The sequence below is a fragment of the Hesperophylax consimilis genome, chromosome 10 (genome assembly GCF_061612785.1).
Source record: "Hesperophylax consimilis isolate HC1 chromosome 10, BYU_Hcon_1.0, whole genome shotgun sequence".
NCBI lineage: Eukaryota > Metazoa > Arthropoda > Insecta > Trichoptera > Limnephilidae > Hesperophylax > Hesperophylax consimilis.
Genome location: NC_142845.1, coordinates 3,723,449 through 3,746,888, shown reverse-complemented (window position 1 = coordinate 3,746,888; position 23,440 = coordinate 3,723,449). Strand labels below are relative to the sequence as shown.

The following is a 23,440-nucleotide window of genomic DNA, read 5'->3' as shown; positions in this document are numbered from 1 at the left end:
CTGGAAGGTCACTTGAGATTAACACTATTTATGGTTCATTAGAGAAATTTAGATACGGTTCGCAAGCTGAAGACATAATGTGGAACATGTTTTATTGGAAATGCTATTATTAAATCATGGTATTTATTTTACTGTAATACAAGAGCGCCTATGTCTGCGCAGCGTACAACTAAGAGAACTATATTGCCTCCCGGTTTTCGGGCAGCATTGTAAGGCGGGTTAAGGTAGGGGATATTTGAATAGATTTATTAAGGCGATGCACTACGTCGTGTAATATTTTAAATTGAGCCGCTATCAATAACAACCCTTACGTAGATGGCGATAAGGTTTAAATTCCCGCTTAACACCATCTGCCTGTTTTGATTTATGCAAGAAAAAAACATGGCCAAAAATTGCCTTTTATTTTATTTTGTGGATGTTCAGGCATAAATATATATTTTTTGTCGATCATTTTATAAATAACTTAATTTTCCACATTATACAATAAAATCATAGCCGAAAATGGGTTCATAAGTAGGAGATTTTGAACTTTAAAGCAGTTTTCATAGGCCTTATACATTATTTTTTTCTCTGCTTATAAAAAGACTTATATAAAAAATACTCGATTATTTCAAAGGCCAAGATGTAATCTACTCGCAGTTTTAATTAAAGCATCTGAAACATTTCTAGGCGACCAAATTTTCAAAATAAAAACACATGATTTTGCACTACTACGTATGGCATCGCCTTAATGCGAGTATTGAAAAGGCTGGGATTATTTGACTGAGGAATAATAGAAGCCATATGCGAGCGGACTTACACAAAAACGAATCGAAGAAACGACCCGTTCTTATGAAGATAACACCAACTATAAACGGGTGTTCCACAGTATGTGAAACTCGAGTAGCTTTCATTGATATACCTGTACAATGGACTCAACGTTGCGTCTATGCGTTCGAGATGGCAATTGATTTGCGTCCTTCATTGCAAGAATCAAGTAGGTTTATCAGGTATTTTGGCGCTCGCTGGAGCGCCAAAATACCTGATAAACCAACAGAGGTTGCTCCCAAATTCAATAAGAGCTATGCAGACCGTTTCCATATCAATTATAATAGGTAGTAAATCCTATTTTATACATTGCAGTAAAGGCACTTCCTCTCCGATGAAAACTACAGTCATGCCCATACTAATCTGAAGATTACTATAACAGGTTGAAACAGCTCCGGTCTATCAAAATAAAAGTGGATTTTTTTAAATTGTATTATATTAATTACGATTAAAATCATATTATGAAAGAAACAAACGACGTGTTGTAATAAATGAAGCAACAATATCCTTCGATTTGTATGGCTTAATCGATTGAAGCGTGGATTCTTGTCGTAGTAATTATTGCAATAATTATTAGAGAGCAATTATTCGACAAATAAAAATGCTGATGGTCTTGCGATAAGGCAATATAACAGTTACTATGCGGTGGTTTTGAAATTGTTGTCAAACCTTTAGATCAGGGTTTTTGTTTTGGGCGCGCCTCCTATGCAGGGCACAGGGACTTGCACCAAACGAGCCTCTTTCTAGCTGAAATTTTATAAATATATCATGTCCATACATGCTGTGGATACTATGCATCCCTTGCATTTTGGAGTAAAAAGATTTGGACTTCTAGCCATAAACAGCAATACTGCAATTAAAATATTTTAATATTTCTACAGCGACCTTAATGTGATATTACAAAAACAGCGTTAAAAAAATATTATTATAAGACATCGTGCATATTATCGTCCCGTTTCTGTGTACGCACAACGAACCAAACGATACAAAGATCAATTGCGAGTCTAAATACACATACATTCTCAAATACTGTGAAGCGCGTAAAATACACTGTGGTGTGGAAGCGATCTGTAAACCGTATCCAAGAATGCTAGAGGCAAGCCAATATCTTCGTCAACTTAATATAATGTTAATGACAGCATCCAACGTACAAAAACCGTCTTTAATACTCATATGTATAATGCACAGAATCGTATACTCTATTACTAATACGTTGGATTGTATGCGCGCGCTGCTTTGACAGTTTGCTTTGAGCTTGAATACTGAAGTCGAATTCTCATTCAATATTATTAACCTGCTATTTGCTTTTTGATCATAATTTAAATAAATAAAAATGAATACCCAAAATAAGATGGACACTTTGCCAACGTGTTCTAAATGATAATAGTAAATTGTGTGGTTGTATAATTGAATCATTAATGCGAAAATGTTTTGTGTCTCGGCCATTTGCGGAAAAAAAACTTATTCTAGATACTGGAAATATTGAGTTATGGAGCTAAATGGATTTATGGAGATAATTTTAGACGTACCTAATTGTATTTTGTTCGTGGGCTAGCGTCTAGATGTGCATATTTGATATCAAGTACGTAGTAAGTACGAGTATAAACATTGGATGTCCAGCATCCCTTCTTCAAAAAGTCACCGACCGCCACTGACGTAGATGTGTTAAAAATTTGGAAAACCTAAATTATTTTTTCCACAAAAGGTAAAAAATTCCCTCTCCTCGAGAGTTGACAAAACTGCAAACAGACCGAGATGTCCGATATTTGTTAAGAGACGCTGTGGCAGACTAAGCTATCATTGCGTAGTACAAATATGTAATTACGTTTGCTTGCATGCATAATACCATTATGTTGCAGTGGTGCAATACAGGCATTGTGCGGGCATAGATGATACCGTATTACGTCAGTCGATTGGGCCAAGCCTGAGTCTAGAATTGCCCTAGATCCTAGATGCATCGTAAGGTTATGCGTTTAGCAGGAGAGAACTGGCCGATCTATAGGTTTATCATGATGGATGGTTTAAAGACAAATTGACCCAATATATTATTTGTTTTCAACGTGCTATTTTTTTGTGTTATTTGATACTTTCGATGGGTGGAATTTTCTAAGTTTTAACTAATTTCCTAACTTCTACAGTAGTGAATTCTATAAATACATGTTTCCCATTTGCTCGAGGTCTTGGAGTAAGTTCTGCTTCATGGAAATTCTTGCTTCCAGCTTGGAACATAGGACTCAATAAAATTTTCACTTTCTTATTTTCTTCTTATTCTGATTCTTACGGATCTTATCCGTCCTTTTAATGTGGGTAACAGACTGCGTCTATTTACTATTGATATGAAAATTAACAAAATACAATAAAAGTACCATTCCGAGGTCGGCGGCAGACTGCAAAACGCATAACCCGCTGCGCTGCCGCTGCGTTTTGTAGTTTGCCGCCGACTTCGAAATCGGACCTCAATTCGTTATTTCAATTTAAAAGTTTTTCATAAAAGCCCAATTCATAAAAGTATGACATTAAGAGACATTATTTGCATGGCTCTTGAAACCTCCAAGGTTTATTTTATATGTGAATACCGCAAAAGAGTCCCGATTGCTCCTGTCTGAAGCCAGTGAGACTATTGCATCCCCAATTGGGGGGATGTTTATGTTGAAGATATCAAAAGATATGTTGCTTAGCAGATGTAGCACCATACCCCGTGTCATTCTGTGCTGCGACAGTACGTCTGTTCTACCATATGGTATGTCCTTAGTTTGCGGTACTTTCCCCGGCAGTAGTTGTTTTGTTTATAGAAAGTTAACATAAGTGATAAGTTCTAAGCCTAATACATAAAAAATATGTTACGAATAAAAATAATTTATTTGCTTGTCTCTCGAAACCTTCAAGGTTGATTCCCTTGCCAAACAAACTTCCTTAATTAATATCATGACAAAATCACATCAATTCACATCATAAGTATCAAATACACTACCTATCACCGTATATTAAAAAAACTCTCCATATTCCTTTCCAATTAACGAATTATACCTTCTCCCAACATTCGCACAAGGCGGATGTGTCGACTGTGTAACAACCACTATAGTAGCAAGATTCCGGACATATTTAACGATAGACCCTAGAAAATTTATTGAATCTCTTGATCTAACTTGGCTTCACTGACTCAAAATTTCTTGAATCTCTTGATGTAACTTGGCTTCACTGACTCAAAATTAATTGAATCTCTTGATGTAACTTGGCTTCACTGACTCAAAATTAATTGAATCTCTTTATGTAACTTGGCTTCACTGACTCAAAATTTCTCTTGTTTTTTATTGTTGTTGTTTTACATACTTATTTTTTGACGGTTGGTATTTATTCTTTGGTATTGCTTTGTTTTTTATGTTAATCCTCGTCTATTGTGTGGGTAAGTTAATACATTTTTTTTAAATTATGTTCAATATAACAGCAATTTTTATTAAGTCCACGTCTGGTTTGAGGTTTATTATTTACAGCATTATTCTATTACAGTCACAATATTACAGTGATTGGTGCAAAACGGGTCGCGGAATTTTCTCACGTTTCCTTTTTATATTCAAGGTCGGACATTGTCAAAGAGCGCCAATTAGTGTGGCATCTTCTTTGTAAAGGGCCATTGATACCTTATTATTAATTTCTATTTCAAAACCGTACTTAATTGAATTGTAAGAACGATCTTTACATTGTCTCTTATTAGAACATTGTATTTCATACTTTTCGACCTCCCTGTAGGTCGTTGAGATTCTCCGCTAATTCCGTACTAATTCCGTAATTCGCAAATAACTTTTTACAACACATAATATAAAGGCGGTCCGGGGATAAAGTGCGCTAACTTGGGGGGTGATTCTGCATGATTTTAGAAGTAAAAAATACATATAACTCTTTAGAAATTCCAATGTTAAAATGTATTTTTTAGGTTATAAATTTGAACTGTTTGTATGTAAAAATAAATATTCTTCTAGGAAAAATATTTTTGTATATATGTAGGGAAAATAAACATTGTAATTCTGACTAACTAACCATCACGCCGTTTCAGAGGCAGAGAGGACAGATCACCAAACAAGTCGGTCTTGGCACACACTCCTTGCCTCATCCACGTTCATAATCGTCTTGTAGATACTCTCTTCGTAACAAATTATTACAAGCAATAATTAGTCTCCTGAAATATCCATACAAATTGAAAATATCTTCCGAGTAAAAATAAATGCTGCTGACGGGAATTGAACCCGTACCTTCTGATATCCGGTCAGGAGCTCTGGGTCACTAAGCCACGTCGGCTTATTTCCAACTAGCCAAATAATTCAATATGTACTATTACTTCAATCAACAATTACTGCTGATTATATTTTTCACCTGTGTTTTCAATTTGTATAGATATTCCAGGCGACTAATTATTTGCTTATAATACTCCTTTCTTTGTTCATTTGCTCTACGTGTTCAAAAGTATTAATCTTGCTTTTAATTACGCTTACATCAGCCTTGCATTCTTTGCGAATCTCCGCATTTTTCCCATGGTCATACATGGTTTTTCTACAGCATTCAGTCTAAGTTCATCCTTCCCCGACAAACTTTAACCAGCTATTCCGTGGTAATGGTGCCGTGCTATTTCGTTGTGACTGTAAACGTGCGCCAATATAGGTACACACGTGCATTATTCAACGGAATTCGAATAAAATATTTGCCAGATGGGTTTTCAAACTTTGTCAAAGGATAAAACAGTGGTGACATGTGGTGAAAATATGAATAATAATTTTTTTATTAAAAAAAACGTTACCGGACAGCAAAGTGCACATAAGATTTTTTACTCCAAATATGCTAAGGAATAGCTGGTTAAAGTTTGTCGGGTACGTGCCGATACACCCTGTATAACGGAACCTTCCGGAATGGTAGATACCCTCAGTATCATCCTTGTAAAAGACCACCAGTCAAAATCGAAGCAATTGTGAACGGCTGCGCCAGTTTATTGCGTTCATTCTTAACGTCGTGGTTTAAAAAAAACTACGACGAATATTTATTAGGCTGAATAATCTTTATAATGGACAGCTAGGAGACAGAATGTCCGGTCTCTTGTAATGTCAAAATCTGTCTCTGACCTTGATACAAGCTATAACGTGCTGTAACAAATATAGCACTAGAGATCTAACTTACCGAACGGTTACTTAATTATTAACGCTGTCACCATTGAAATTAATACAAAGACGCGTTATGTTCATACTAATCGAACAAAAAATATTTGTAAGGAGTTGTCGCACTCAAGTACAATTTTCACTAAGCATGGTATCCAAAAAAACACGAAGTACAAGCGGGAAACTGGTGAATCTGCATAACATCGTCATACAAAGTCATAAAGAAAAAGAAACTTTTTTTATTCGATCTGAGATTTTTTTTTACTTTCTCCACTTTACCCGGCGCCGGCGGCTAAAGGGTTAAAAAAACTTTTATAACCGGGTCTTCGCTTTGACGCATTTTTCAAAGCTGATATTAATCTCCTAGCGACCGATTTTTTTCAAATTTAATCTAAACAAATCAAACTTCTGCCTCGATTTATTCAAAAACGAGGCTCAAAACAAACAAAAAAAGACATTTCACAAAATCGACTCCAAAAGATTCATCAGTATCCCGTTGGTACTACGAGTTTCCGAGCAACATGTATAATATATATTTTTTCAAACTAAAGTCATTTTTTTAAATGTCAACCTCAAAAATATAATGAAATCAACCATTATAATTGCAGAAAATGGGGTCATCGTAGCATTTTCCATATTATTTTGACAATAACAGTTAGTATAAGGTCTTTTTACAACGTGACAATAACGCCGTATTAACATGCGACCCGAATTGCGCCGAAATAATAATTATTAGATTCAACGCCAGGCGCTCGAAGTGACTCCACCATTGATGTATTATACTAGATTGGCCCTGTCTATATTAAATCCATTTTAAAAATGACCCCACATAGCGCGTACGTCACAAATATGGAGATGAACTTAACAACCCAACTCTGTTTAAACTCTTTGTACAACCGTTCAAACTCGTAAGCGAAACCACGGAGAATTTGTTGTCAGAGGTGTTGTAATATGGACATAAAACCAAAAAGAAACTAACACTTACAGCAAATTTTATGTGCTGAATAAGGGCTGAATCAGGAAAAGAATTGATAAAAAACACAAAATGATTTTAATTTATTTTATTTGTGTTTTTGAATTTTATACAGGTCCTATAGAACCAAAAACGTTTATATTTTTATTACTGTGCATAGGTTTTTTTTTTAAATTTACCATATTTTTTATATAGAATGGTATATAAATATTGAAGAAAGCAATCACTTTGTGACTTGACATCATTTTATTTTCTTTGGTTTTATTCCCAGTCGGGCTTTTGCATGCATTTTAATACAGAATATATCTAGTAAGCTATCGAAAATTATACAAAATAATTAAAGCTGATGAATATAAAATAATATTAGTAAAACGTTTAACAGTAACATAAAAATTATAGAGACTAGAACAACACTATGTAGCATTAAATAATTATACCACTATCATTCAATTAAAAGTTATTTTGTCTTCAACCACTTTGTTAGAATTGAGACATTGTGTCAAATAGTTTATCAACCTTCTTCAAGATAGCATTATTGAAAACTAACCTAAGTACTAAACGACTTTTCATTAAACATAATGTAAGATTAACATAAAGAGAGAGATAAATCATATAATGTTGCGTGTTCACAAGCGAGCTGAACCACGACTTATTAAGAAATATAAGATTGCTTCGTTCCTTTCCCATAATTCGTAGCTCGGCTCGCGTTCCGGTTCGCAAATGAATAAGCAGCAATGATGAGGACAGAGCTTCAGGGATCGTATGGGAGAGGGGTAAGGGGGGAGGGGGTGGAGGTTACATGATTACAATACATACTTATTTATTTATTTACGCCCGTTAAATAGAATTTTACGTGTTATTTACGGCATTCACGCTCATCGGTTGTTGCAATTCTGGTAGAGGAACAACCGGCTTGTCGATTACAGAAGAAGTTTCAGCAAGATCCAGAACCAGTCCTGTTCGAGAAGAAAAAATGACGGTATCTCCTTTCGCAGGACCTGTGGCCATGGTGGACAGCAACTGTCCAATAAACAACGACATTATCAATTAAAACCTGTTTAAAAAAAAACTTAAAAATTAAAACCAATCAATACATAATAAACTTGCTTAAGTTTTCACACGAAAATCAAACCAAATAATTACCGGAATAACAGGCAAAGCTTTTCAGTCTACACGTCGGAAGCCGCTTGCAGTTGAATAAATATGTTTGGCGTGAAAATTATTAGAGCAAACGCGGTTTCCTGCTGATGGTACCCAGTTATTGTCACATAATTGAATGCGGATTGCTTCTAACCATTTCTCCATTTTTTTCCGGTTTATGTGGAAACCTAAGCGAAAATACACAAAAAATAAATGAAGTTATTAAATGACGCAATTTTATTTCTATCAATTCTTCTGCAAAAAATCGAAAAGGCGAAGCCCGAAAGGCAATGACGACTTAATACAACCCTGATTAGCAAAATGCACGGACCAAATAAATCACACATACACATGAGTTGTCGCGCCTCTCAATGCGTGTCAACGCTAGACGACTAATACATCCATAAGTATCACGCGTTGGTTGCGTGATTTTCGTATGCTCACCATGTGATAATAATTAACTTGAATCACCCTATTGGTCGAATCACTTGGAGGTGTGTTATGCATGTGACGTCACAAATTTGCCGGAAATAAATCTAATCTCGTTGAATTTTTCACATTTGTTAATACGCTGCCCTCAATCGATCTGTAAGGTACTGATATATTTTTGTATTCAGATAGCTGATTACATTTTCTAAAATAAAGTCCGTGATATGTACAATCTAAAATATTTGGAACTTGGTTATTTTTGTGATTGAAAAAATGAACTTGCCCAGCATAGCTGACAAGCAAAATAGCTTAACTCTAGACCAACAAAAGGTAAAACGCAATGCACAGTGCCCATATCGCATTGCGACACAATGCGTGCGCCTTTTCATAAATGTGCACGTGAACCAAAACAAAATTGTGTTGAGTTTATTTTTCAATGGTTACACGGCTAGTCTAGTTGTATTTAGTCTATGTAACCAACACATCAATAATTATCATGTGGCATGCTCGTGTCATGTAGTATTGTTTATATGTATTGGTTAAAAGCGTATAACACACTGCATGACGTCAGGAATGTGACTAGTTTGAAAAATGACGTCAGAAAATTTACTTGTCGTTAGTGAAATTCTATTAATTTCTGATATTTGTTGATGCGCTGCCTTCAATCTATCGGTAAGGTATTTATATTTTTTTGTATTCAGATAGCTGATTACATTTCCTAAAATAGGGTCCGCGATGGGTGCAATCTAAAATATTTGGAACTGGGTTATTTTTGTGATTGAAAAAATGAACTTGCCCAGCATAGCTGACAAGCAAAATAGCTTAACTCTAGACCAACAAAAGGTAAAACGCAATGCACAGTTGCAATTTCGCATTGCGACACAATGCGTGCGCCTTTTCATAAATGTGCACGTGAACCAAAACAAAATTGAGTTGGTGTTATTTTTCACTGGTTACACCTAGTCTAGTTGTATTTAGTCTATGGACTCCACTCAACTGGGGGTCTAGCACAGTGAATTCGATAACTTTACAATATCGGATCGGTAGGCGGAACTACCGATGATTTCATACATATTTTCCGAACACGGTCGCGCTGCTGATAGCCAGACTGATATCTGTCTATGAATTGATATTTCTAAACGTCAGGCCGTTATGTAAAAGTTAAAAATACTAATAAATTGACAATTTCCAATTAAAATAATAACTCTAATTTACATTGGCAGTATGCATGTCCTTTTTGACCCTAAAAAGGGGAGTTAATTAGTTCATGAGGTCTTCAGTTATGACTTATGACTATGACTAACAACTTTTGTTTCTCTAAGTTGTAACGAAATCGATTGATGGCGTTATAGATGAATTAATTAAGTCTATGAATCGTGTATACGATTGCTTTTAATTCTAAGAGCTAGTTCACCTCCATTAATTAATAAGCCAGTTATTTTGCATAACGAACGATATTATCCAAAAAGTTGTGCAACTTGACAACTTATCGGATATCTCGGATGCCGCGCTAAAAGCAGCGGCCTTTTTTCAACCGACTGTCGGAATTATATTCTGACCGTGCTCGCAAATTTCGCTAACTGACCGTACATGACGGATTTTTTAAATATCGTATAAAACCTTGGGCATAATTGACTTCAACTTCCCTTTAAAATGCTTTACACACACTATTCTGTTATTCTAATTCTCGGCATGGGCGTGTCACGTATTTAATGTGCTGACCACTCTATTTTTAATATCTCTACGGTAAGCCATCGCTTCTATAAGATCCATATCTTGTACGCACGGCTGCCCCCGTGGCATTGTGAGAACTTGTAAAACGTCTGCGGGTCAATGTCGTTGGCTGATACGTTTTTTCACGCACCGTTATGAAAAAGCGGCTGACAGCTGACATTATGACATAATGGTCTTATTAGCGGTGATTTGTGAACCGGTACAGGCTTGCAATAATATTGTTATATTTTGGTTGATCATGTATTGGACTTCTTCCTCAGTGGCGTGCTAGGAATTTTCATATAATAATAGTTTTTAATCGATAAAATTAATAAAAAATCAACCTGTACAAAAGCAAAGTTTTTTTTTAACTATAATACATCTTTATTAAAATGTCTTTTAAATCTTTTAAAAAATGTTTTGACTGAAGATTGTAGGTTCCTTCTCAAGGACTGGAGTCAAACGTGCTCGAAAAACAACCTTGTTAAATGCCAATCGATACATCAATTTGAATTTTGATTTTGACTTCGTGGATGAATAAACGCAAATCTTGGAAGTGGATATTAAGGCGATGCACTACGTCGTGTAATATTTTTAATCGAGCCGCCATCAAAAACAACCCTTACGTAAATGGCGATAAGGCTTAAATTCCCGCTTAACACCATCCAGCTGTTTTGATTTATGCAAGAAAAAAAACAAGGCCATAAAGTGCCTTTTATTTTATTTTGTGTATGTTCAGGCATAAATATTTAAATGTTTTCCGATCATTTTATAAATAACTTAATTTGCGACATTATACAATAAAACCATAACCGAAAATGGGTTCGTAAGTAAGAAATTTTGAACTTTAAAGCAGTTTAAATTATTTTTTTCTGGGTTTATAAAGAGACTTATGTAAAAAATACTCGATTATTTCAAAGGCCAAGATGTATTATACTCGCGGTATTTATTTAAAGCATCTGAAACATTTCTAGGCGACCAAATTTTCAAACCAAAAACACATGATTTTGCATTACTACGTAGTGCATCGCCTTAAGGAGGGGTTGTTTCAGAGAATTTGAACAATTCTTCAAATTTCAAAGTTAATTTTTATAAGTCCTATGAAATTTTTTTAAAAGTTCTGTTATTATTTCAGTTCTGTCAAGCAACTAGCCCATAATGATATAATAATAGAACTTGAATACGACTTTCACAGAACCCGAAATGAAGTTGAAATTTGACAAATTAACTTCTCGACATCCGATCAAGCTGAAACAATAGACTCGTTGTCGATGGCGGTGCATTCCATCAACTTTTTGTAGCAATCACGCATACCAACGCGGACGTATATGCATTTTTCTTAAATTAAATTACAGCAGTTAATATACAAAATAAATGTCGGTCATACCCAATTGGGATTTGCACGTGTTAAGCGCTGTTTACTCCACTTCCTGAGAAGAAATGTTCAACACAGGTTTATCCTAGTGAGACAGACATCGAAAAAAAACCTGTAAAAAAACTTTATATTGATCATAAAAAAAAATAAAAATAAAAAATCCTCAGTCAAACCAAAAAAATATTTTTTTGTTTTTTGCAATTGGCTAATATCCAGGCCAAGAGATTTTATTTTATTTTATTTTATTTTATTTGGAAAACCAACAGTTATAATCATTACAAGGTATGGTGTAGTAAGTGTTAAATTATTTAACCAATAATAGGTTTTCACTAAGGTATTTTAATTATTTAGTGAACATATATAATATTTATGTTAGAAAAAAAGTTACAATTAGCCTATAGGGATGGGATGGCGGAAGGGAGGGGGATGGGATGGATCTAGTCTGTGTAATGTGTAACATGTACGTATGTGTATTAATAAAAAAATAATAATGATAATATAATTATTTATTGATTTTAGGTATGAAATTGTGGGGTGCTGAGTTAAATAAGTCTAATTTACTGTATGAAGTATTAAAATTGTATGAAGCACGGTGAATAAAAGCATTTTGTTTTGAGTTAGTGTTACATTGAGGGATGTTTAATGTGTGATTTTGTCTGGTTTGTCTGATGGGTACTCTTAATTGAATTCTTTCTAGTAATTCCGGGCAATCTATCACAGAGGTGGCAATTTTTTGTAAAAATAGTACGTCTGCGGAGTTTCTACGACTTTCCAGTGACGAAATCCTGAAAAACGCTGCTGACTCCTCGTGACTCAGATGAGGACGATAGGCCCGAAAATCAAGGTATCGTAGAAAACGATATTGCACTTTCTCAATCCTTTCTATGTGTGACTTATACCTGGGATTCCAGACTTGAGAGGCGTACTCCAGAGAACTGCGTACATACGCAAAGTACAGCATTTTCATGGTATTTACTTTTTTAAAATTTTTGCATGTTCTGAGTACAAATCCAAGTACCTGGGAAGCTTTTGCAACCATGGATTCGATATGGCGCTCAAAAAGTAATTTTGAATCTAACACTACTCCCAGATCCTTAGCCTCTGTCATTTTGCTCAGTATTGTGCCGTTAAGGGAGTAATTAAAAGAAATGGGATTTTTATTTCGGGTGAAGCTGATGATGCCACATTTTTTTACATTTATTTGCAGGTTGTGTTCTGCACAATAAATATTTAGGCGATTTAGATCTTCTTGCACGCGGGTACACTCATTGATACACGTGACAGGGGAGAATATTTTCATGTCATCTGCGTATAATAAAGTTCTGGAGTGGTGAAAACATTTCCCAATGTCATTTATATATATATTAAAGAGTAATGGTCCCAATAATGACCCCTGGGGTACTCCCGACGGCACGGTTTCCCAGTTCGATTTATAGCCACCGACAACTACTGCTTGAAGATGTCGTAACTTGGTCGAACACGGTTGGATTTTTTATAATTTTTTTTCAAGAGTCCGAAATAAAATATGAGGCACGCCACTGTGGTTAATATATGGAGTGTTTAATTGGTGTACTTAACCTTCGTAATAATGTTGTATTCAAATATCAGTTAATACACATAAAACTAGGTTTTTTTGCATTATTGTAATATTTATATATCTAGTTTCACAATATTGAACTGCTGTAGACGTTTTTTTATTGGTGTCCATGAGGCGGTAATATTAGAGAAATATTATGAGATCAGTCAATGAAAAACCTACTTGTCAAAGTCATAATAGATTACGACATCGAAGTCTAGCTAAATTTAATAGATGTTCAAGTAATAATGATATAAATTTTAGATAATTTAATTATAATATTTTTAAGTGCATTAAGCAATCCATCCAATTTCAAAATGAAAATTGTTAATTCTTTTTTACGTGATTTCCACACTAAATTCCCAACTGCTCCCAATCGTTTGGGGCCATTGAGATTACGGTATCCCCAATTCAAATATTATTTATTATTCTATTATTTATTGATTAACGCCCTTTTTCGGGGCTTTTACATATGAATATTAAGAAATATACATTATTTATTGTACAAAACTGAATTACTTCATTAACAACATTTTATATTTGTTTAAAAATAAATTGAAGATTTCCACTGACTTGGTATAATTAGTATTCTGGGAAAAGAGGAATACATATGGTAGTTGGTCCCAGAATTTCTGCACTGAAATAAATCCTGACTTCTAGTATTACATTGTGGAATCCGGAAGCTTATGTTATAAGGCTGAAGGTCGTGGGGGAAGGGAAAGTGATGAGAGGAGGAAGGTGAGGAAATACCTACCAATTCAGATTCGATCACTAAAAACGGCTTAAACCATTTCAAGCAACGGTTTAATTCTAAATGGTGGTCTTATTACACCACGGCAATACTGATCATTATTTGTAATTAACAAATTAATCAAATAAAATTTACTAATTGTGTTCCAAGAGCTCGACATTCCAACAAATCCGAGCTTAAAACCAACTGATATACCGGGCCACAGTGACTACGGTCAAATAACACAGTGTGACATTCATTGAAAAAAGTCGAAATATAACAGCATGAGGAAGTACTTAAGTTCTTATGAAAATATTGCACATAGTTTACTATAATATAGTTTAATATAATATACTCTGATTATTATTGTAATTACGACGTGGATTATATGTAATGTAGTTTTGCAAATATATTTTAATGTAATATCTTGAATATAAATTACTAAATTGTTTTCTATTTGCGACCTCTGAATTAATCCTTCATCGATAGGAATTATTGATTAACTGCCGCAATCCAAGGAGGATTTATTTTTGCAATCTCTTGTAACGTTTTATGTAAGAAGTAATTATTGACTAAAGCGAGATTCCTCACAATTATTAAATACCAATGGTCACAAATAGGCTTTATTGTATATAATCATAAAGCTAGTTCAATCAGAATTATAATTATGAAAGATGCTGATTTTTTTTCAAATATGATTTCCAAAGAGGACAGTGTTTTAATTCAGAATTCCATCCAAAACTTATTTTAAGTAAGTCAATTGGTTTTCGCCTTGGCAATCGTCTCTTGTGTCTCTTGTGACATTGAGTATATTGTGTCTATGTGTATCTTGCGTCTCGTGTCTCCCGTGACTCTATTGTGTCTCTCTCTCTGTGTCTCTTGTGTATCTTGTGTCTCTTATAAGTTTTGTGTATCTTCTATCTCTCTTTGTGTCTCTTTTTTCTGTTGTGTCTCTTATATCTATGTGTTTAATGTGTATCTTGCATCTCTTATCTCTCCTGTTTCTTTATTGAATCGCTTTGTGTCTCTCGATGCTCTTGTATTTCTTGAATTTCTTGCGTTTCTTGTGACTCCATTGTGTATCTAGCGTCTTTCTTTGCGTCTCTTTTGTCACTTTCCACTCTTTGTATTATTTGTCATTTGAGTGAGTTTTTAAATAGTTTTTAATTTTTATGTAGCTATTATGTATCCTTTCACTGAGTGGTTTTTTGTAATTTTATGTACTTACTTGTAAATTAACCGAGTTTTACAACTGGATTATGTCACGTAAGTGAGAACATCTGTAGAACCTAGTGTAAATAAATAAAAAAAGAAGATGAAAGGCATTTTTATATTACATACTTCTCTTGTAACAGTGGGTGTACTCAAAGCGTTTCTTCCTGTTTACAAAAATGTGCTACAAACTAACATTGTGCACCATGAATTCACACTATAATTTTACGTCAGTGGTATCAGTTGAAAGCAAGGACGGTAAAAGCATCATGACGCATAAACCCGTCCGACAATCGCTCAAATTAATTTCCGCAGACTTGCCATCGTAAACAAAGAAACGTAGAGATTTAAAAGAGGTTCCAAAACTACGTAAACGTATGACGTACAGTATTATTATTTCGTTAAAATTTTGGCAGGGTCATACCTAGATTGATATTGTTTATCATGGGTCATTTAACAGACCCAAATCTCGACAAGCCAATTCAAATAATAATTATATGTTTTTAAAGCCATTAGTGGCAATAAATTATACATTAGTCTATTACAATTGTTTTTTTGCTCACGTAACGGTTGAATCTCGTAACCTGCGGCAAATTTATTATTTGCCAGCGTAATTTTTGTCCGGAAATTGAATAAATTGAACAGATCGAATTGCTGTTTTTTTATAGCTAATGGAAGAATTTATATGTTGAGTGCTGAAATTACTATTGATAGCATTTATAAAGCATGTAAATAAATAAAATAAATTGTGTTGTGCTTAAACTCAATTTAATTTCATTTTAGAGGATGACGTGTGAAGGGTTTTTTTAATAAAATGAAGGAGTGAAAGTTATGGGAGAACGAACAAAAATATCATCACAATTAAAGGAAATTGAAATCTTTCGCTTACAAGTTAGATCTGTCATCTGTTTTATATTTGTACCAGTCTGAAGATGGCCTTAAAGGCTGAAACCGGTTACAGTCAAAAATATATTGTGGAAAAAAGTTTTAAAACCTTTTATTATATTATTATTATGGAATTTAAACACGAATTATCAGTATCAAAAGTAGAAATACTTTACATCACTTGACTATCAAGTATCTCAGCGGGTTATCAATTCATTCGCAAGATTCGAAGGTGCAAACCTGACGCAAAATAGAGGTGGAAATTTTAATAGATCTAAAAAACGACCCTGTGCACGAAGCTTGTGTTTCTGAGCTAGAGTTCTCTGCCTTTGGATATCGCTTTCGATTCCATATATTCGATTGGCTACAACAGAACTGCAGTTAAATCTCTGTTGCCGATTGCATGTTGAATCTTTGCACAATTGGTTTTTCAGCGCTCGTGTAAAGGAAATCCAAAAATGAGAGCGGTTACAAATGGTAGATTAGATTTTACGTGTTATGTGTTTATTTATCTAATTTAAATCCGTATTTTGACAGGTTTCTTTCTAAAAATTAATTGCATCTTACTCATTAATAAAATTATTACCACCTATGTGCATATCTGATGAATAAATAATGATAAATAAAAAAATCGTTACATCACACTTTTATTTCCATTATATATAATAATAAAGTACATTTACTTTTTAAGGCATTTTTATTTGGTGATCCGCCTAACAAACCCCATTCGCCAGCGTGCCGTGAAGTAAAAAACCCCACTGACCAACGTGCTGTGAAGTAAAAAAACCCCATTAACCAGTGAGCCGTGAAGTATAAAACCCCATTCGCAGAGTGCCGTGAAGTAAAAAAAAATACATACAATTATCTATCAGATTTCAAGTTATAATGAGCACAGCTAATTTCCGCCCAGAGGAAAGCTATTTTTCTTTAGGACGGGAAGATTGACGGATAGTCAGGGGAAGTATCAATGATAGAAGAATCTGAAATCTCTGGAGACTCTCTTGGAAATTTTTTTACGAAAAGGAAACGTTTCCGGCTAACAAATAACCTTACAATATTTGTCAGGTTATAACTCACTACTACCACAGTAAGCGGAAAATGTTGTTTGTGTCTTGGTGGAGGACTTAGCCAGTCAAGGAATTGAACTCACGACGTCTGGGAGGGACACGGACGCGAAGCCAACTCAGCCACTGACAAATACATACACGACTATTAAATCAAAAGAATCGGTATGTTTCAAAACCAATGATTTCTTCGTCAGGATAAACGTAATAATAAAGGTGTCCAGAATATCCATTTGAACAGGCTGTTCAATAAGAAGCTTTGCAATTATGTGAAGTCTCTCCTTTTATTTTTGGGTCACAGAAAGGGTACCATTAATTCAAAAAGCAACTCTTATTGTATTTGTGTCGATAAACCCTGAACACCATAATTGGCTGATTTTTGTCTGGAGAGCCATGCCAAAAAGCAACTACCATGGTCGATCCATATAATGCTCCGCTGAAAACTTAAAAGTAGACGGTTTAAATTATTTTCAATTTTACTTAGCACCAGGAACCAAATATATTTTGGACACCAAACCTAGAACCCAATCCTAGAGAATCTCATGGCCATTGGCAAAGTATTTAGCAAAGCACAGGAAGATCACCGTTGCGTTGGAGTGATCCAATATCACAAAGTTGGTGTCATCAGCTTTTGCCGCAGCGCAGGATCGCGAGATATGGAATAACCTTGTCCACCGTGTAAATTAGAGTTGGAGATACGATCTTTATCAATGAGCAAACGATTAAAGAAGATTACTCACCGACTTCATGTTGACTCCCATGACCTTGTTGAGGTAGGAAGGCATTTCAGTGAACAGTGTCAACTGCACCCAGCTGCTGCCCATGTGCGTGACCGCCATGGCCCAGGTAGGCATAGAAGTCAGGATCTGCACCCATGGAACTTTCATGGGCTAGAAGTAAAAAAAAACACTACTATTAGGTACATTTCAATGCTATGGCTTTTAAGAGGAACGGTTGCTCAGCTTTTTTCATACAAAACTTAAATTTGGATTTGAGGCCAAAAAAGTTTTTTAAACAAATTTATAGCAAAAGTACGGCTATTTATTTATTTGTGTTTTAAAATTTTAAATTTAGGCCATTAAAGAATTAAATTTTTCACGATTTTCAAGTTACTTAATGGTAAGTATTAAAAAATGTCATATTTCCGAACCTACTAGTGTAAAAACAGTGAGTTATAAATTTTAAAAATAAATAATTTTAGAAAAGTCGTTTTTTGTTTCAATTTAAAATTTGCATGCGACTAATTTGTATTCCAGCGTAAATGGTCAATTGAAAATAAAATTTAAACTCACCAAAATAGTTATTTTAGTAATTCATATTTGCATTGTAAAAAAAGCAAGATTAATTTTTTAAACTTTCACAAAAATTTTCAAACTTGCCTCTAAAATCGTGAAAAATCGATTTCTTTAATTTCCCATATTTTATACGAGGGTGGTCTGAAAAATTTCCGACCTCAACGCAAAGATGGCGGTACTCGTCAATAAAAACTAGTGAATGTAGCTGTGCATTTTTTGACAGTTACTCACCAAAGTTTCGGCCATTTTGGAAGCACAGTTTTTAGTTGACAGTCGTTTGAGTGAGTCGAGGTGTGTGTTTTTGTGAAAATGGAAAAAAATTGAGTATCGAGCTGTTATTAAATTTTTGTTTTTGAAAGGCAATACGCCTACGCAAATCAAATATAAGTTGGATTCTATGTATGGAGACTCTGCACCATTATTTACCACAGTGATATTTTGGTAGCTGAATTTAAACGTAGCCGTAAGAGCTTGGGAGACGATGAACGTTCGGGACGTCCAAAAACTGCAACTACTGACGATAACATTGCTAAAGTTCACCAAATAGTGTTAGATGACCACCGAATTAAAGTGAGAGAGATAGCAGAGGTTATGAAAATGTCCAAAGAAGTGTCTGTCACATATTAAATCAAGATTTAGATCGTTATCTAAAACACAAATAAATAAATAAGTAGCACATCTCCGTACTAGATTTTTGCTGTGCCCTTTGATTAAAAAACATTTTTCAATTTTGCTGTGTATTTTGGCTACAAATCCTAATTTAAGTTTTGTATAAAAAAGCCGCGTAACTTTTCCCTAAGAAAATATCATACAAAGTAAGCAACCTACTGTCACAATTTTAAATTGGGAAGAATCCATTTGGTCCTTAATCATTGTTTAAAGGTAGGGTCACTAATTTAAATTTGAACAAATCGTTGTTTTTTTATGTTGTCTCCTTGTACAATGGACAGACTAAGCGGTTGCTATTCCACGAAAACGTAATGACAATAATCATTACTTTGTGTCAGTTAATTCGCATAATTGTAGAACTTTGATAGCTTTGCAACAAGTATGTATATTGCATCAACTAGCGTAATAAGAGTAATAATGACAGGGAGAGGCCTAGTTAGTTCTTTTATTATAGTTAGGTCTGTGACCGCATCCTGGTGTAAATGTAAGGTCACCTCAAAGTACGTAGTTAAATTTTGATTACTGACAGCTAGTGCAGACAGCACTTTGCTGACGTAATGCTGCACAACGTTTAGTAAGGAGTAATCTTGTAAGCGCAGGTAAGCCCGGAAGTAGTTGTCGCTCATTTTAGATTCCATACGACGCGACTGATACTGAGAAGATAATCCGATAAAAGTTTGTCACGGACGTATGTTTGTTGTAAAGAAATAAATTGATTCGTTTTTTGTCCAGGGCCTGGGAATCGAAAGTTGTATTGTAAATTAGGGCCATCGGTTATATCAAATCGGTTTAGATAAAGTTATATAAATGGAGTCTACTATATTCCTTACAAAATCAGTGTAAAATATTATATCCCTTGCGGGAAGTGTGAAGAGGGGTGTGGTGGCTGTTGACGACGCCCGAATCCTTCCGATCGCGAACGAACTCAACGAACGGCGTCGCCGGTGACCGGAGCGCTAGGGTTACCGACGCGCCAACTTCAATTGCTCCATGAGTTTTTTTAACATAAGGAGTAAAAATCCAATTTACACGACTAGTGATTATTGTAAAATAATATTATTTACCTGTTATATTTTCTATTGTATTCCTATTTTATTACGAAAAGTAATACCATTACTCTCCTTATCTTTTCCAGTACGACTTATACAATATCTCAGTGTGAATGTCGGCATTTAGAAGTAATAGTTGGACACCTGTACCCGGTGAGAGCTTGTAACCTACTGAAGCCCGTGGTAGGAACTCACAGCAGACAATTAACCGATGCTTGTGACCCATATTAATTTCTAACGCCAGTGTTAGCTCTGTTTATAGCTCTGTTAGCGTCTATGTTGGTCGCTTAATGTTACTAATGAAAGAGACAAAATTATCATTTAGATCTCCTTTAGTGGTAATCAAACATGTTTAGGTCTTAAAAATATTAAATTCGATGGAGAGGAAACTCTCTCTTCCAAGCTGTCCGAGACTTTGGGATTTGTGTGCACATTGAGGGATTCGAGGCAAATGCTTTCATGAACTCTACCTACTGTACGACAAAGGGTGCCTATGTTTATACGAGTATGTCTCAAATGTACACATATTGTGTAAGTGACCAATAAACAGTCACCATTATTTTACCTGTTTACAGGGTGTCCCGTATCTTAACTTAGGGTGGGGTGATAGTGGAGGTCATTTGCATTCAAAATGACTCCATAATTTTACATTAGCTCCACGCAGGAGTAAAATAACACGCCCTGAGTAAATTAATTTCCTTCAGAACCTGTCATCTTTGGGGATGCTGTGGGGAGGGTTTTTTACAAAATAAAGGAGAAGAAAATCTTAGAAGGATAAAGGTATGAGGGGTGGGTAGGAATCTGGGGTTCAGTATGTTCAGGAATGACGAACGTTTGAATTCATCCCTCTTACTGCGGTACATGGCGATGAGTCGAAAGAGTCCTGCTGGTTTTAAAATGAATCCGGGGCGGCGGTATCCATACCCGCCTCCCATATTTGTTTTCCCAATCCTTAACCTTTTAAATTTTATATGTATATTATTGACCGGTTAGTGGCTGAGTTGACATCGTGTTTGAGTCCCACCCAGGAGTAGTTTGTTCAATTCCTCGGCTGGCTAAGTCCTCCGTCACAACACAAGCAAAAATTTCCGCTTATTGTGGTGGTAGTAGGATATTTTCAAATATTGTCAGGTTATTCGTAAAGCGGGAATTTTTGTCTTTCTTTAAAAATATATATATCTGATCATTTTGTTGTGTTTCAACTTTAATGGTACATATTTTATGTGCCGGTGAATGCTAGGTTTTATTTAAAGAAATACATTTTATTTTTTTGTATTATAGAAACAGAAAAAAAAATGAATTAGATACTTCATGGTGGTATGATATGTTTCCTTGTAATGTAATCCCTGGTAAAATTGTTTCTTACGTCGATGACACGGCAATAATAGTGGATGGTAATAATTGGACAGAAACTTTTTCGAATGCAACTGTATGTATTTCACTTGTTTCAAAATGGTTAAAATACAACAAACTTGTCTTAAACTACAGCAAAACATTTTACTTACCTTTTTATAAAAACATCAAAAACAAACCAAAAGACAACCTTAAAATTAGAATCCATAATACAACTTGCAATCAAGAAATGTGCTTCCTGTGCAACGAACTCGATAATGTCAAAAATATAAAATATTTAGGAGTATCAATAGATATTAATCTTAATTGGAAATCTCATATTAATCAAACCACTTCTAAACTAAGATATCTAACCTACATATTTTATAGACTCAAGGAAATTTTAAACGCTGAAAAATTGAAAATGATCTACTTCTCCCTGGTGCAATCTGCAATCACTTATGGCATAATAGGATGGGGTGGTGCACCTGATACATTTATTAAGCCTCTACAAATAATTCAAAAGCACATAATAAAGTCATATATAACAAAAATAAAACATTTTCGACCGACCTATTATACAAGGAATCTAAATTATTTAACATTCGTAAATTATTTATATTACAAACTATGAAATATCTATTTAAAAACAAAAACAATTTCAAAATAAATGAAAACAGAATGAGCAAAAGAACAAATAATATATTTTACACCCCCCAAACCAATACTAAATTAATGCAGACGCATAGCAGTTTCATTGGTCCTCGTACATTTAACCTTCTACCACTACAAACTCAAATGATAAATAAAAAAGATAGAATATATTAAAGAGGTAAAATTATGGCTGATTGACGCAGATATTGAAACTCTTTTACTATAAATTTATTTATCCTTTCTACAACTCACTTGCTGAAACTTTATAAACTATTGTACATAGTGTTTTCTCTTTACTTTTTATAATAACTATAAACAAAAAAAAAACTTTTTCTACTAATGTATATTATACTTTAGGTACTTGAAATATAGTAATCGTTTTATATTACCCACACTCAGGCAGTCAGTGCCTTAGTGGGTTTTCATTTCTTTTGTAAACTATTTGGTATTATATATTATGTTATTTTATACTATCTATTAATATGTATAATATGTGTAAAGAAATGAAAATAAATAAAGTAAAAAAAAAAAAAAAAAAAATGTATGTTAAGTGGTATGTTTATTCCTTAATTACCAGGTAACGTGTGTAGTATATATGTGTGTGTGTGTGTGTGTGTAATGTATGTGTGATTGTTTGTGTGGGTGTGTGTGTCTATATGTATGCGCATTGAACAGTTTATATTATTGACATGATGCCACGTTTCAATTTGGGCAGTGAATCCGAAAAAATTAAAACTAGATATACCATTAATCTAATATGGGTACGGAATTAATGAAAATAATTTCATTAAAAATTGAAGAAACGTTCCGTTCTCATGAAGCCGACGTCAACTTCGAACTGGTGTTCCGCTCTCGTCCGTCGAGTTTTGCGTACGTGCAACAGCGCACTGCTAGCTCCATAGAGCAGGTTCCATTGAACAACCTTAGCACATCTAAATTGCCTATGAGCATTAGAGATGGCAATGGGTCTGTTAACAACGCATTATCAATCAGACGAACCGCCCTCCTTTGCACAGAATCAATTATGTTATGTTAAGTATTTTGGGGCTCCTGTCCAAAGAGATGACTCCCAAATTTAATTTTTGGTAGTTTTTGAGATTTGTAGAGGGTTAGCAGCAGTTATTTGTAATTAATAATTACCTTAGATTTCCCCTGTTGCCCAAGCGATATCTGAATGTAGTCCTTTTCCTCGGTGCTGATGCTGCGATGGACCTCCGGGCTCTCGGCGCCGAAGAGGATCCAGATGCCACCCATGATGATGCTCATGGCGCCGGAGCCGTAGAAGATGATTGGCCAGCCCAAGGAGCTGGCTGCGAGGAATCCGGATATGATCATGGCCAGGATTGTGCCAAAATTGGATCCTGTGGAAGAGAAAACTTAAAGTTAAGTCTGACTA

The 23,440-nt window shown here is 34.7% G+C and overlaps 1 protein-coding gene across 1 annotated transcript in view; it reads right to left on the bottom strand.

Moving 5' to 3' along the window:
• Positions 1 to 23,440, bottom strand: part of LOC149420198 (putative inorganic phosphate cotransporter) — a 93,151-nt gene that overhangs the window by 38,779 nt on the left and 30,932 nt on the right. The window contains exons 5-6 of the mRNA XM_089636316.1: positions 23,185 to 23,405; positions 17,786 to 17,935 (exon numbers count right to left, since the gene is read on the bottom strand). Coding sequence (XP_089492442.1) covers positions 17,786 to 17,935; positions 23,185 to 23,405 — 371 coding nt within the window. The remainder of the gene's footprint in view (positions 1 to 17,785; positions 17,936 to 23,184; positions 23,406 to 23,440) is intronic.